Source organism: Podarcis raffonei, chromosome 9 (genome assembly GCF_027172205.1).
Source record: "Podarcis raffonei isolate rPodRaf1 chromosome 9, rPodRaf1.pri, whole genome shotgun sequence".
Lineage (NCBI taxonomy): Eukaryota > Metazoa > Chordata > Lepidosauria > Squamata > Lacertidae > Podarcis > Podarcis raffonei.
The window spans coordinates 64,859,236-64,876,299 of NC_070610.1; the positions used below are offsets into that span (position 1 = coordinate 64,859,236).

At 44.9% G+C, this 17,064-nt stretch overlaps 1 protein-coding gene across 3 annotated transcripts in view; it reads left to right on the forward strand.

The window, feature by feature from the left end:
• Window positions 1-17,064, forward strand: part of FAM13A (family with sequence similarity 13 member A) — a 136,497-nt gene that overhangs the window by 18,350 nt on the left and 101,083 nt on the right. For 2 of the 3 annotated variants that reach the window (XM_053404085.1, XM_053404087.1), the window contains 2 exons: window positions 5,747-5,906; window positions 11,329-11,409. In XM_053404085.1, the coding sequence (XP_053260060.1) occupies window positions 5,747-5,906; window positions 11,329-11,409 (241 nt within the window). The remainder of the gene's footprint in view (window positions 1-5,746; window positions 5,907-11,328; window positions 11,410-17,064) is intronic. The other variant, XM_053404086.1, reaches the window with a different exon arrangement.

The window sequence follows — 17,064 nt, forward strand, 5'->3', positions numbered from 1 at the left end:
GTGTCCATTTTAAATGCAGAATGCAGATGCTGTTGGCCCAGCTGCCTTTCATCTGATGTGGAATAGCTTGACTGTTATCAGGAGTTCACAAAACAGCAATTTGTCCCTGACATTTGAAAGCCACAAAGAGGTTCACTTCTTCGTTCCTCCACCTGCCCTCCCACATCTGAAATATAACCAAGAACAAGAGGCTGTTCTTTCAGATCCTTTCATTTCTTGGGAAATTATGTGAACCGCTGAGCTAAGAATAAACTTCACAAGGGCATCATCGGTAACATTTATCATCAGTAATATTTATGCTGCCTATTTTTTTAGCAGAGTCCCCTTTGGTGAAGCTGAGGACCTTAGAGACTATTTGTTGCTAACTAGGCAGCATTTTCTGCCTGCACACTTTTGAAAGGGGTGGCTTACCCAACCGTACGCCTTGCCTAGAGTGTGAAAGAGTTTCATTAGTTTGCTGGCCATTGACAAGAGTTCACATGTAGTAGGGGGGAAACTACCTGCCCCAGTGGTTGATAATGTAAAAGATGGAGAACAACTCTCAGTGCAAAACTGAAACCTGTTTACTCAGCAGTAACAGCCCACCTCACTCCCACTCCTGGATATTTTCAAACGGGCATTGAAAATTGTACAGCAGGTGTAGAGAACTCTCTGGGTTCCCAGAATCTGTTGGACTTCAACTCCCATCAGGCCCCGCCAGCGTGTTGATAGGATTTGTAGTCTGTTAATATTTGAAGGGCCACAGATTCCCTTGGGCCTTGGCTTCTAGTTGTGACAGAGAATCTGAGAATGCGACGTGGTCTTGGAAGAATATATTATGCTGTAATTTTTTATGCTGGATGACTAGTTTTAATACTACACAGTTGCTTTACTGAGAAGTTTCCCCCCCTCAATGTATTGTATTTTATTAATGGTATTTTGTGTGAAATGCCTTGGGAAAGAATTATATTTCTGGAAGGTGGTAAAGACATTTATTAAATAATAAATTTCAGTGGGACCTACGTGGGAGTAAATATTTTTAATCTTATCCAGCTAGCGAACTCTTCCACTTTTTTTTTACTCACAAAGAACTGTTGCAGCCAAAGCAAGTGTACCTGTTTTCATCAGAAGTGATGTCAAAACACAAGAGGAGCCCTGCTGGATCAGACCGGAGGGGTATCTGGTCCATCATTTTGTTTTCTTGGTGCCCCATCAGATGCCTGCAGGAAACTTGTAAGCAGTAGCCATCTCCCACTTGTTAGAATGAGATGCTTCAGTGAGTGAAAATAGTACAATGGAAAGTGCCTCCCCACACACTCCATTCAGCATTGGAGACACTGCTCCAAGTTCTTCCACCCTGTGAGGTCTGGCACATGTCTACTAGAAGCAGGGCCTTTTCAGTTGTGGTGCCAGCATTGTGAAATAGTTGTCTTGCTTAGGGAAACCCACCAGACACAGATACTTCAGGAAGGTAGGAAAAACCTTGCTTTCTTTTATTTTTTAGAAAAGTGCTTAAAGATGAGCTGATGTTGTTTCTATGGTTAGATTTTGATTCTCTTGTTCATTAGTTTCCTGGATTTCTTTAATTTGTTTTGCCTCTTCCTCCCACTTTTTTGTTTTTATTGATCTTGCTTGTCTTTACCGATGATAAGGTACTGATGGACAAGGTATAACAGGATATAAAATTTGGAAATAAATAAGACTGCCAAATATTTAAAAGTCGGTGAGACCCCCTGCCTTCTCCCTGTTTTTCAATCAAAGGGCCATGTAGGGCAGGTGCATTTTTCTACTTGAGCACCTACCAGAAGCAACCGCTCCTTATCTCAATGAGGTGCAAATTAACACTGAAATAGAGCTAATTAGGGAAATTGCGGTTGTGACCAAGGAAATCCTCAGACTGTCAATTAAGTCTGTTGGAGATTAGGTTTCAGGTTAGTTCTGTTCACTAATAAGCTGAAAGGGATAAAGTATGCAGATAGCAAGAAACCTCTAAGTCACTGGAAGAGGATTGCTAGACAGAATCTGGTTGGAAAATGTAATTGAACAGATGGGCTGGGAATCAAAGGACCATGGAACCAATCCCATGCCCCCCCCCCCGCCGCCCAGTGGGTTTGGACATTTTTTCAAGTGATGTCTGCAAACAAAGGAAGTTTGTAAAATCAGTTTTCAGCATGGCATCAGGCAAGGGAGAAGGGAGTCAGGCTGGACTAGTACCATTCTCCCATCCCCCATACACCTAAATTATCTGATTAGTCTCTGACTCACTCCTGTTACTTCCTGAGATAGAACTCAAGGAAACTCAATTTAATGCTGTAATCCTGTACACATTTACCTAGGAGTAACCCCAATTAAATTCCGTGGTACTTAACTTATGAGAATACATGTGTAGTATGGTGCTCTGAATCTTTTCAACCCAATTCAGACATTGCACCAACCATAGTTGAGAATCCAGACCATGGCTGGAGCATCCAAACACACAGGCAAACTATGGCTTAGTGCTGCTGATCTGTTTTCTTTTTCTGTCTTGCTCAGCAGTCTAGGTGACCAGCAGCTTTCTCTATGGTTTGTACATTCAGATATCACAGAAACCATAGTTAGCGTAATCCATTTTGCAGTCCTTCAGTCCATGGTTTCTGATTCAGCTTTGCCAGTCAGTCACAATCAAATCAGGTGTCATTTTTCTTAGCCATGGTTTGGTCTAATGGACTGAATCAAGCTTCCAAAGTACTGGGTAAACGATAAGGAGAATAACAAGGCCATTATAAAATCTAAAGAGAAGTCCAAGGTCATGTAATAGAAAAGGTTGTTATGAAAATACAAATGAGTTCCAGACGGGCTTTTTTTTAAGCAACAGGAGCTGCAGGGAGTCAAAAACTACAAAAGGTTAATCATTTTTAAAATGGAGATTAAGAGATAGCAAGGGTTCTGGCAGCTGATCTTAGCTGGGAAAGCTCAACTCTGCTTCTGCTGTGATCTAAAATGAGTTGAGAGATTTTTTTTCCTGTAGCATAAAGTTAGCAAACATGTTATGGAACTAAGGTGGCCCTGTTTATTCAAATGTGTTGGTGGCGGCCTGGCATTTGCAGAGGCATTTATTGTAAACATTGCTATACCACCATCTCATCAGATCAGATTTCAGGGTGACGTACAGCAGGTGTAGATGATGAACGACTTATACCTGTAACAAATTAACAAGCATTATAAATGGCAGCAGATAAAATGGGTAAGTCCAGCTGGAAAAAATTGCAAAAAAATTGGTGAGGTCTACAAATTCAAATTCATGCATCAATTCAAACCTCACCAAATCGTAAGGCTAGCATTCTGAAAACTCACCCCAAACCATGTGTTCAGCCAGCCATTTCTCAATCATGGTTTGTCCAGCTGGATGTAACGACAAGCCGTAGTTCAGTTTCCCTGAACTACAGTTTGCCACAATGTCTGGATTTTGCTTCTGAGATCAGGAACATCCCTTAGGCTTGCTTCTCATCTCATTCCTTCACTTCATTCACAACAGAGGAAGAGGAAAAGTTGTTGTTTCAGGTTCAGAGCAATGTCCTTCAACTTCATAATTCAGCTGTCTCATTTGATATTTGTGAAGATGCCACTGAAGAGTAAATAGAAGGCTCAGCCATAGTGCATTTTTTTTTATTAAAAGTGACAGGGATCCGCTCCTCTCTAATTATAGCTCCAGACTGATCCCTAAGGGACTTTTAAGGTATTCTATACTTTTGTTTCTTTGCAAGCATTTTTTACTGTTCTGTTGGCACTCTTCCTACGTTACCAAAAGTACTTAGCCACTATATTACTGCTGTTTGGCTGGCAAACACACAATACCCCTGGAGAACTGGCTTTTAGAAGGGTGGGGAATAATTGGCTCTCATGAGGACTGAGAATCTCATGCCTTGCCGAGCCATTTTAAAAATGCATTGCTGATTGAAGTATCATTTCTCAAGCTTTGGAGAATTGTAGCACAGCACTAACAAGGCCTCCTCTGGGCTATCCTGTCCCATTTGGATCCGTTGCAGTTCTTGGAGAACGATGACCAGTTTAGGTTGAGGCGAGGAAAGTTCTAGAAGACCATTGTGTAGGGCAGGGAGGAAGAGCCTGCAGGTCTATAACTTGGAAAAGAGGAGACCGAGAGGAGAGATGATAGCCATCTTCAAATATCTAAAGGGTTGTCACATGGAGGATGGAGCAAGCTTGTTTTCTCCTGCTCTGGAGAGTAGGACCCAAATCATTGAATTCAAGTGACAAGAAAAGAGATTCTGACAAAACACCAGGAAGAACTTTCTTAAAGTAAGAGCTATTTGACAGTGGAGCAGACTCCCTCGGAATGTGGTGGACTCTCCTTCCTTCAAGGTTTTTTGTTTTTCCCCCCAAAATTTTTACTGATTTTCCAAATTTTATAACAAACATCAAAAAACAAACAAACAAACATAAATCCTAACTGTAATAATTCCACTTTTGTTAACATTTTTTGGTGACTTCCTCAAATTCCCCTAGCTGAGTTTCTATGTATATCATTGTAAAAGTTTTCCAAAACTCATTTCTCATAAAATTCACTTAATCAATTAACATCTTTCTTGCTTTTCATTTTAACTTTAGATAAATTATTCTATAACCTCACATATTTAAATCCTAAGCCAATCTGGTACTTGCAAGTGTTTCTATTTAAATTATCTTAACATATTTAGCTAAATAGTCTTTAAATTTCATCCATTCCTTCGAGGTTTTTAAACAGAGGTTGAATGGCCATCTGTCATGGATGCTTTAGCTGATATTCCTGCATTGAAGGGGGTTGGACTAGATGGCCCTCTAGACCAGCGGTTCTCAACCTGTGGGTCCCCAGATGTTCTTGGACTACAACTCCCATCATCCCTGAGCTCTGGCCTTGCTAGCTAGGGGTGATGGGAGTTGTAGTCCAACAACATCTGGGGACCCACAGTTTGAGAAAGGCTGCTTTAGACCCTTCCCACTCTACGTACGGTTCTATGTTGTAGGACTCCAGCTGGGAACTGCAGAGAACAGGGAAAATCAGCAAAAAAAAAAAAAAAAAGCCTCTCTTTTTCAGCCGATGGGAGTCTCCTGTTTAGGGGCTGCTTCTGGATCCAACCCAGTTTGTATGCAATATTTACAAAATAAAGTGTAAAATAAGATCTAACCTTGCCTTCCCCAGTTTGGTGCCCTCCCGATGTTATTGAGGGACAACTTCCAGCAGGCCCAGCCAATCTGCAAGGATGGTTGGAGTTGTAGTCTGGCAGCAGCTTGGTGCAGCTTCAGCAGTTCTCAACCTGTGGGTCCTCAGATGTTGTTGGACTACAACATCCATCATCCCTGACCACTGGTCATGCTGGCTAGTAATGATGGGAGTTGTAGTCCAACAACATCTGAGGACCCACAGGTTGATAAACACTGATCTAACCCATCATGTTTGGGCTGTGTCTCGAATTCTCCCTGAACCTCCTGTCTCTCTCTTCTCTCCTTTCATACTAGGGTTCAAGAAGTTACACCAGACCAACCCTTATTGTGACGGTCCAGATTTTGCCAGACTACAGCTGGCATCGTCCCTGGCCATTGGCCATGCTGGCTGGGGCTGGTGGGGGTTGTCGTTCAATAACCCCTGGATAGCCACAAGTTCACCACGACTACCCCATGGTGATGTTCTTCCTGGCGCCCAATTTGGCTGGCATTCAGCTATCTCATTACAGGCCGTTTGGCACGTCACATTTGTTTATAATGTCCCCAACCTTGTTTCATGTTTTTGCAGCGTGTCTTCTGGATTTGAAGGGATGAAGGAGCAGGAAATCTGCAACAAAATCATGGCCCAGATGCTGGAGAACTACACCACCTTGTTTGAATGGGAACACCCGCGAAAGGAGAATGAAAAGCGCCCATGTGAAGATCTGGCAAAAATTATACTAGTGAAAGTGAGTGCCTGTATTAAGATTGGTTTGCATCCCCCTCTCCTTTTGGGGGTAGGATGCGGGTGGCACTGTGGGTTAAACCACAGAGCCCAGGACTTGCCGATCAGAAGGTTGGCGGTTCGAATCCCGGCAACGGGGTGAGCTCCCATTGCTCTGTCCCTGCTCCTGCCAACCTAGCAGTTTCAAACGGCGTTTGAGTGCGCTGCTCTGGTTTGCCAGAAGCGGCTTAGCCATGCTGGCCACATGACCCGGAAGCTGTACGCCGGCTCCCTTGGCCAGTAAAGTGAGATGAGCGCCACAACCCCAGAGTCAGCCACGACTGGACCTAATGGTCAGGCGTCCCTTTACCTTATCAAATTACCGGTAGTATCTTGGCAGGTGACATGGTGAAGTTTGCGATGAGCTCTGTAGGAGTTTCTCTTGTGATGCGAGGCTGTTCGTCAGACTTTGTGCTACCATTTGAACTTGGTGTGTTCTCTCCTCCCCCCCACCTCCAACTTCCATGACTTTGGTCCAGGCTGCAGGTAACTTTCCTCCACTGTGGTTTGGATTCATCCAGATGCTGCCATGGGGGAGGCTATGGTCAACAGTGGAAGGGTGGGCAGTGGAGAGGAGGGCCTCAACCCCATACCTGCTAGAAATATTTACCCACTCACATCACCCACCTCTTGGCTCCGCCTTCTTTTCTCCTTGCAAGGAGAAAATAATACCAATCATCATCATCATTTTTAATTTGTTTACCGCCTTTCTATCTTACAATACTCAAGGCGGTTTACAAGCTGAAGAAACAAAAAATGTACATCTCACAACAATCTAATGCAATACAAAAATGTGACAATAAAACACAACCTTAAAATAGGCAACCTCCATCAAAAAAGAAGTAACATTCAACAATCATTAGAATAGTATAAAATAACAATATCAACACAGAAAAGTTAAACAGAAATCCACTCAACAGTTACAATAATATCTAAACTATAATCAATAAAACAACTGCAAGCCACTGTACATAAAACAATACAATGCACATTGAGAAGCCGAGGGTAGAGCAAGACAGGTGGAAAGGGGCCTTGCCTGATGGAGTCTCTCCCCTCAATATAGTCTCTGTATAGTTTCCCCCTCTGTGGGAAGAAAAGCAAACAAGGGTGAAATTCTGAGCAGGAAAGCAGCCTGGAGGTAAAAGATAGCAGTGTCCCATGGTAGTTTTTTTTCCATTAGGAAAAGGAATGTTGTGCTCAAAGTGTGACATGTGGTTTAGATTTCCCCACCCCCAGTTTTAATACTGTAGTTTTGATTTTAATATGCTTCAGTTGTCTGTTGAGAACGCCAAAGCCAGAGTGTGTATAATGGATCCTGTTAAATTTTCATCATACCTCTTCTCTTCCAATCCTTCGAGACATACTGTTTAGACCTTTTGCTGCCAGCTGTCATTACATCCTGTAACGCAATGCCGTCCTTTGGCAGCAAGCCCCAGCCCCGTTAACCGGGAAAACCCGATAGGAGAAGATTACCGCTTCTGTGACCTTTGCCATCCCAGCTCACAACCCCTGGAACTCTGCGTCTCCTCCTTGAGCTTGCAAGACTCTCGAAGCCTTTCGCTTTAGGCATCTTAAGATTTTCATACAATGTTAAATTCCTCTTCTCCTTTAACACTCTCTAAATACTGGCTTAGGGACGTGGGTGGCACTGTGGTCTAAACCACAGAGCCTAGGGCTTGCTGATTGGAAGGTCGGCGGTTTGAATCCCCGTGACGGAGTGAGCTCCCGTTGTACGGTCTCAGCTCCTGCCCATGTAGCAGTTCAAAAGCACGTCAAAGTGCAAGTAGATAAATAGGTACTGCTCTGGCGGGAAGGTAAACCGTGTTTCCGTGCGCTGCTCTGGTTCGCCAGAAGCGGATTAGTCATGCTGGCCACATGACCTGGAAGTTGTACGCCGACTCCCTTGGCCAATAAAACGAGATGAGCGCCACAACCCCAGAGTCATCCGCGAGTGGGCCTAACGGTCAGTGGTCCCTTTACCTTTTAAATACTGGCTTGGGTGTGGTGCTAATCCAGCAAAATGCTAATACTTACTGACTGCTTATTTCTGAACGAAACTCTGTAACATTCATACTGAGCTGAAAAGTTTTGAGAGAGATGGGGGACCTGTGGCCTTCCCCTGTTATCTGTGACGGCTGGCCATGCTGGCTTGGGGAGAGGGCAGCTGGAGTCTCACAGGTGCCTCATCCCGCATTTGGAGATGCTCCTCTAAGTGTAAGAGCTGTTCAGCAGTTGAACAGACTGCCTGGGATGGTGGCTTCTCCTCTGGAAGCATTTAAGCAGAGATTGGATGAACATCTGCCAGGCAGGCCTCCACTGCAAATTTTGCACTGGTGTCGGGGACTGGCTGGATGAAGAGGAATAGTGGGAAGCACCAGCCGGGGAACAAACCCCAGAGGAGGAAGCCTCAGAGCCAGGCGATTGGTGGTGGGACACTGAGGAGAGGACAGAGGGAGAAGGGGCTTGATACTGAAGGGGCAACAGGGTTTAGTGAGCGGGAAGAGCCGGGGGCAAGGAGCAGTTCAGACTCAGAGGCTGATGCAGAGGAGGAGGAGTCAAGAGACTGCTGAAAAATTCCGGGAGTGTCCCTCTCCTGCTGCAACAAACTCCCCTAGCCCCGTTCTCTGAAGAACGCACATTCAAAGGTGCACAGGTGTAGTTTGAGACTGCTTGGGCAACATCCAGAGGTGGAGTCTTAGAGCAGTGCAGAGGGAGGGGGAACCCTCAGGCCTGGCAACTGCTGTATGGGGGTGTCCCTATAGGGACATGGGTGGCACTGTGGTCTAAACCACTGAGTGGCTTGCCAATCAGAAGGTCGGCGGTTCAAATCCCCGCAACAGGGTGAGCTCCCATTGCTCTGTCCCAGCTCCTGCCAACCTAGCAGTACGAGAGCATACCAGTGCAAGTAGATAAATAGGTACCACTGTGGCGAGAAGGTAAACGGCGTTTCTGTGCACTCTGGCACTCGTCACGGTGTCCTGTTGTGCCAGATGTGGTTTAGTCATGCTGGCTACATGACCAGGAAAGCAGACAAACGCGGGCTCTCTTGGCCTGAAACCGCGATGAGCGCCGCAACCGCATAGTCTCCTTTGACTGGACTTAACTGTCCAGGGGTCCTTTACCTTTTTTACCTATAGGGGCAAGGCCTGCTGGGAAGTGTTGCCGTTTCCTTGAACAAAGGGTTAACCACACCAACAAACTCTGCTTCTTGCGTGCTGACCTGCGTCTGGCTCCAGCCCTGACAACTGAGCAGGGAATTGAACTGCATGATCTCTAGGGTAACTTCCTTAACTCTGTGATCCTGTGATCCACTCTTTGTGTCAAGCACCTCTGCTGTTGCACTGTCAATGTAAAGTAATTATCCTCTGCTATACCAGAGTTCATGCCAGCAGTAAAGCCATAAATGTGGCCAGTATACTTGGAAGAAAAGCATGTGAAGGCTCTGCCAACAAAATCTTAATTGTTTTCCTTGATTACTGTTTCCTCTCCAAAAGAACATTTTCTTCCCATAGGGCCTATATCTGTTTATACTTCATGGAGCAGATGGGTATTTTTACCAAGGGATCACTGGGGTGGAAATAGGATAAGACAACAAAACATTGTTAAATAAGGAGTGATGGGGAGAGCTGTCCAATCCCTTGCAGGTGAAAGTTTACCAACGTCTTCGTCCTTTACCTTTGATATCTTTTTAGCTGCCAGGGAAGGGGCGGAATCGTCTGCCACATCTATCGTGCATGAGTCAACCAGAGTCATCACTTGGGCATCTCTTTCAAAGGATGACGAATCTTTAAATAGCCCTTCCCACAACAAGTGCATAATATCTTTCTCTGTCTGTATGAGTCAACAGAGTTTACTTTGATACTCCTGCTCAGTTCTAACATCACTGCCCAAGCTGTGAAGTGGCTAAGACTCAACCATAGGTTAGAACTATACAGTGGAACCTTGGTTGTCAAACGTAATCTGTTCTGGAAGACCGTTTGACTTCCGAAATGTTCGACAACCGAGGTGCAATTGCCGGTCGGCAAAATCCGTTGGAAAAATGGAGAAATGCACCTCAGAAGGCTTTCGACTTCCAAGGCACGTTCGAAAACAAGCATTCACTTCCGGTTGTCAGTGTTCAAAAACCGAAACGTTCGACTTCCGAAGCATTCGACAACTGAGGTTCCACTGTAGCCTGAGCTTCTACATGTATAGAAAACAAACCTTGGTTTGGCTCTGCTTATGTGTTTTTGTTTTTCAGTCCTCAGCTTCAGTCCTCAGTTATGAGCTCTCAGCTTCATAACTTCGCTCCCAGCAATGTGGTGCGACAGTCTATGGAAGATACCTCATAAACTAAAAGTAGAGCTCGAATGGCAGTTTTTAAAAAAATGTAATGGCATGGTTTTATATCTCATACAACTATTGAGGTACATGGTCACTCAGTGTCAACAGTATGTGCAAATATCTGACTCATTTAAGACGATATAGAAACCATAGTCTGAAAAATTATGGCGTTCACAGCTCAAGAATACTTTCATTTTTATAAATCTTTATTATTTGCAAAGGGAATCTTTGGATGAGGTAATTATCACTTTGGACCTGCGCTGTATCTTTGTACTTTTGCCCTTCCGTGGAATCATAGAATTGAAGAGTTGGAAGGGACATTGAGGGCCATCTAATCCAATACAGGATTTTCAACTAAGGCATCCATAATAGATGGCCATCCGACCTCTGCTTAAAAACCTCCAAGGAAGGAGAGTCCACCACTTCTCCTGGGAGTCTGTTCCACTGTCGAACAGCTCTTGCTGTCTGAAAGTTCTTCCTGATGTTTAGTCAGAATCTCCTTTCTTGTAACTTGAACCCATGGTTCAGGCCCTAGCCTCCAGAGCAGGAGAAAAAAGGCCTCCATTTGACAGATATTTGAAGATGGCTGTCATATCTCCTCTCCATCTCCCTCTTTTCCAGGCTAAACATACACAACTCCCTCAATCGTTCCTCATAAGGCTTGGTTTCTAGACCCTTGGTCATCTTGGTCGCCCTCCTCAGCACACATTCCAGCTTGTCCACATCCTTCTTAAATTGTGGTGCCCAGAACTGGACACAGTACTTCAGGTGTGGTCTGAACCAAGGCAGAAAGAATAGAACAATACACTTTTTGATTTTTTTTAGCACCATCCCCCCTTTCGTTACGCTTGCACTTTTAGCAAATCCAGGTTTATTATTTTTTTAAATGATAACATAAAAGAGAAGATGTAAGCACTTAGATTCAAAACATGTGATACAAAACAAAGTTGTTTTTCAGATTGTATGAACAAAGCCATGCTTAGAAATAGCATGCCGTTCCTAATTTCACACTCCCCCCCGACACCCCCCTTTTTTTGTTAACTGCGTGTAATGTCTCATTCTAGGAGGCTGCCTGCAAGCAGACACCGTCACTCATTCGGACAAGTGTTGACAGAGAACTGCCAAAGCTGAGTCCAAGGCACAAGGTACAGAAAAATTGGTGTGTTCACCATCATACTTTCCTATTGCTGCATTTGCTTTGAACTGCATTTCTTCTTTATGCTTGTTTCCATCTTTCAGGATTGGGAGCTGTGCTTTTGAACTAATTCCAAGGCGATTGGGGCCGCTGGGACTAGTGGCACTAGCCCTATTGAGGTTTTTCTGTTTTATACAGTGGTACCTCGGGTTAAGAACTTAATTCATTCCGGAGGTCCGTTCTTAACCTGAAACTGTTCTTAACCTGAAGCAACACTTTAGCTAATGGGGCCTCCTGCTGCCGCTGCGCCGCCACTATACAATTTCTGTTCTCATCCTAAAGCAAAGTTATTAACCCGAGGTACTATTTCTGGGTTAGCAGAGTCTGTAACCTGAAGTGTCTGTAACCCGAGGTACCACTGTATTGAGTTGGACCAGTGGTCCATTTAGCCCAGTATTGTCTTCTCTGACTGGCAGCATCTCTCCAGAATTTCGGACAGCAGTATTTCCCAGCCCTACCTGGAGATGCTGGGGATCAAACCCGTGACCTTCTGCATGCAAAGCAGGTGCCCTGCAACTAAGCTACAGCCCTTCCCTCCATTGTGTCAAGAAGGAGAATGGGGTACCTTTCATGGCCCTGCCCCTTCTGTCACATTCCTAGCTGCCCAGCCTTCCATGTGCTGGGACTGAACATCTGCACTGGGAAGGATGCTAAATTGTGTGGAGGGTAGAACAGCCTCCTTGCAGCAGAATTCCAATCAGAGCTTATGGAAGATGTTGGGGCAGGGCTGATTGGACCACGATGGAGGGGGTTCGGCCAATGAGCATAGCCCTATTCTCTCCCCTCATGGGATTGAGACCCTCTGGAATGGGCTGTTGTCAGTAGTGTTAGAAACTCAGACATATAAGCAGGGCACCATATGACTCCTTAAACCAGGGTTACAGTCACCAAAACAGAATGCCTTGTTGCCATTTTGGGGCCAGATGGCTCGGAAGTCATGTTTTGGTTCCTCAAATTCATTCTGATTGTGCAGATAAAATACAACGCATAGAATTCCACAGGATGTGTTGCTATTGTGTGAAAACAGTCAAAATCCAAGGATCCCCAGGCATGCACCTCCAAATGGTGGAGACGTCAGGTGCCATCCTGACACCCTGGGCAATCTCACTTATTCGCAAGTGGTTGATAGGTAAAGGTAAAGGGACCCCTGACCATTAGGTCCAGTTGTGACCGACTCTGGGGTTGCGGCGCTCATCTCGCTTTAGTGGCTGAGGGAGCCGGCGTACAGCTTCCGGGTCATGTGGCCAGCATGACTAAGCCACTTCTGGCGAACCAGAGCAGCGCACGGAAACACGGTTTACTTTCCCGCCAGAGCAGTACCTATTTATCTACTTGCACTTTGACGTGCTTTTGAACTGCTAGGTTGGCAGGAGCAGGGACCGAGCAACAGGAGCTCACCCCGTCGCGGGGATTCGAACCGCCAACCTTCTGTTCGGCAAGTCCTAGGCTCTGTGGTTTAACCCACAGCGCCACCCGTGTCTCATTATAATTCATCTTACTTTGCACTAATTGCTGTTTTGCATAATTTAATTTGGGGAGGCTGCCAGGAGCTGCGAAGGATTCTTGATGCCCGACACCCAAACACTAGGACTGCTTATTCACCTTTTCAAATCTTAGCAGGCATTGCCCACAACACTTTAAAGTGTGTCTTGGATATCACAAGGACTAGGAGGATCTTTCGTTTTTAAAAAATGAAAACTGAGAAGATGATGAACCTGAAATTTGCAGGCGTTTCTTCTGCATGCGCAACTTTTAAAGGCATTGGGCATTTCCAGACTGTCACTATTTTCAGATGAGATCGCAACAAATTCAGGCAGCGTCATGAAAGCTGATTTGGAGCTCTTGCGCATCAGAACTGCTTCCCCCCAAAAATCAGACTTTTGTTGCATTATGGACCATGATGGGGAAATGCAGTGTGGAATATTATTTGCTGGACACATTCAGTCATGTGGCCTCCCATCTGCAGGCTGGCTGTGGTCCAGCTCAGACACGTTTTTCCCACCTCCATGTGATGCTTAATCATATGTCAATTTTCCTCTGATGTTTCGCAGTGGAAGATTAACTGGGTGGAAGGACGTCTTAACCATTTCCCTGCAGTGGTTTTCCTGCAAAAAGAAAAAGAAAAAAAGCCTTCCAGTTGTTCCCAATATTATGGGGGGAAAGATAGGGTGTAGAGGAAAAACAGAAAATTCAAGCTGCAACAAACACCCTCTCCCCAGAGGAAAGGTGTTAAAATCCCCCTCTCCCCCATACTCCAGGCTTCTCTTGTGACCTTTGTGGCTGTGTATTGTAAAAGCATAAAATACGCAGGGGAAATGTGTGCAAGGCAAAGCATCACGTGGAGTTCATCTCTGAGACATAAGCCAGAGCCCTAAATTTAAATGCAGGCTTAAGGCGTGTTTTGTTTGAAGGGGGAGTTTGCGCAGAATATCTGGCACAAGCCATGCTTGATCAGCTGTGCAAATTTTGTTTTTGTTTTTTAAATAAATTTTTATTAATTTTCCAACACATATTGAATAACAATACAAAACAATACAAAAACAAACAAACATATAAACATATATAATTTCTTAACCTTCTTTTCCTTAAACCTTCTTTCAACGACTTCCCCATACCTCCTTTTTCTGCATCCTTGTTTTAAATTTTTCCAGCAACCCCTAATTTTATTTACTTATGACACTTCCTTTAAATCCTTTTTCCCCTGTCCAATTGTTTATCGCTGCAATTCTATTTTGCATTACTCAAAACATTTTAGCACTCATTAATTTTACAATAGTTCTTAAGGTAAACTTTAAATTTCTTCCAGTCTTCTTCCACCGTCTCTTTCCCTTGGTCTCGGATTCTGCCGGTCATCTCAGCCAGTCCCATGTAGTCAATCACCTTCGTCTGCCATTCTTCCAGTGTGGGTAGTTCTTGTGTCTTCCAGTACTTTGCTAAAAGTACTCTTGCTGCTGTTGTCGCATACATAAAAAACATCCTATCTTTCTTTGACACCAATTGGCCTACCATGCCCAAGAGAAAGGCCTCTGGTTTCTTCGCAAAAGTGCATTTAAGCACCTTTTTCATTTCATTATAGATCCTTTCCCAGAAAGCCTTAATCTTTGGGCATGTCCACCAACAGCTGTGCAAATTTTGGACACTTAGAGCACAGAAGCTCACAGGCAGCCTGAATCCCTCAACTTCTCTGCAAATTCTGCAGAGCTTTTGAAAGTAAACATTTTTTGATGTTGGGTTGCCAGATATGTCTCCCTCCCAACCTCACCAACTGGTTTAAAATGTGGACTGTTTTTCAGCAGAGAGTTAATGTTGCTTTTTGAGAGTCTTGTTTGTGGTGTCCTTGCCCTCCACAGCAAATGTTCTCCAAGAGAGCTTTGCTTTCTTCCATAACTGGGGCGTGCTCTAATTAAGGATTGCTTTTCAGTCAGTAGATAAATCAGGCACATATTTTGGAAGAACCAGATAAACAACGAAGGTTCCTTAGATATGACCCCAGCTGTACTCCACACTTGGCCTGTTCCAGCACGTATGCCCAGCTCTTTGGCAAATTGACAGGAGATATTTAGCCATTCCCCTGCCATATATCAATGTTTGTTTTGGATATTGGTTCAGTTTTGACACTGGTGCCTTAACACCCCGCCCACTGCAGTGCACCCAGAGCTCAAGTACTCGCAAGTTATGTACTCATAAAGTTGTATTTATGCTATCTTTGGTGCCTGTTCCCAGGGGCACTTGATACCTCGACACGCGAATGTATAAGGGCGGGAGTGCTAAAATAGGGATCTGCTGCATATAGATCCTTGGACCCGGTGAACTTGAATATTAAAGCAAGCTAGGCTTTTACCATCCCAGACTGAAGAGAGCGTCTGCCTCTAATGTTTGTATTGACGGCTCGAGAGCTGATCCGGGAAAGTGAGCCAGCCTTGAAATATTGTTGATGCACCCTTTGCAGACTGGGGATTGACAGGTTCACTGTGTGCTTGTAGCAGTGATGTTTTAACCATTTGTTAAATTGGCCAGCAGCCCAGTTTGCAGCTGCAGGAGAACCACGATGGCTGTGCTGTCTCGCTTCTCATTGGGTATGTTCTCTGGTTCTTTCCTTCATTCTTGTGCATCTTGGCGTAATTTTGCGTAAGTAAAAGGTAAAGGGACCCGTGACCATTAGGTCCAGTCGTGCCTGACTCTGGGGTTGCGGCACTCATCTTGCTTTATTGGCCGAGGGAGCCGGCGTACAGCTTCCGGGTCATGTGGCCAGCATGACTAAGCCGCTTCTGGTGAACCAGAGCAGCGCACGGAAATGCCGTTTACCTTTCCGCTGGAGCAGTACCTATTTATCTACTTGCACTTTGACATGCTTTCGAACTGCTAGGTTGGCAGGAGCAGGGACCAAGCAACAGGATCTCACCCCGTCGTGGGCATTCGAACCACCGACCTTCTGATCAGCAAGTCCTCGGCTCTGTGGTTTAACCCACAGCGCCACCCGCGTCCCTTCTTGCATAAGAACATAATATAAAAACAGCCCTTCTGGATCAGGCCAAAGGCCCACCTAGTCCAGCATCCTGTTCTCGCAGACACCAACTGGATGGCTATGGGGAGCCCGAAAGCAAGACACGAGTGCGGCAGCACTCTTCCCCACGTGTGATTCTCAGCAACTGCTATACAGTGGTACCTTGATTCTCAAACTTAATCCGTTCCGGAAGTCCGTTCCGAAACCAAAGCATTCCAAAACCAAGGCGCGCTTTCCCATTAAAAGTAATGCAAAATGGATTAATCCATTCCAGACTTTTGAAAACAACCCCTAAAACAGCAATTTAACATGAATTTTATTATCTAACGAGACCATTGATCCATAAAACGAAAGCAATAATCAAGGTAAAGGTACCCCTGACCAACAGGTCCAGTCGTGACCGACACTGGGGTTGCGCGCTCATCTCGCTCAAGAGGCCGGGAGCCGGCGCTTGTCCGAAGACAGCTTCCGGGTCACGTGGCCAGCATGACTAAGCCACAGCTGGTGAGCCAGCACCAGAGCAGCACATGGAAACACCATTTACCTTCCCGCCGGAGCGGTACCTATTTATCTACTCGCACTTTGAGGTGCTTTCGAACTGCTAGGTGGGCAGGAGCTGGGGCCGAGCAATAATCAATGTACCATACTATAAAATAAATAAGACAGTATTGTAGATGATAAAAATAAAAATTACATTTTTTTTCCTTACCTGCACTGATGATAGTCATTGTTTCGATGGGGGGCTTTTCCGCAGTCAATCAATCCATTTCCGCAGTCAGTCAATCAATCAATCAGTAGCTGAACTGGGTTCCACACAGTCACAAAAACAAATTAACCCCAAAAGCCTCAAAAACAAAAGCGCCAAATACAGTGGTACCTTGGTTCTCAAACTTATTTTGTTCCGAAATGTTTGAAAACCAAGACACAGCTTCTGATTGGTGCAGGTGCCCCAGAAACAATAGCCGACAACCGCATTGGACGTTTGGCTTCTGAAAAACGTTCGAAAACTGGAACACTTCCAGGTTTTTGGAGTTTGAGAACCAAGGCGTTGAGTACCAAGGTGTTTGAGAACCAGGGTACCACTGTATTGCCTCTGGCAGG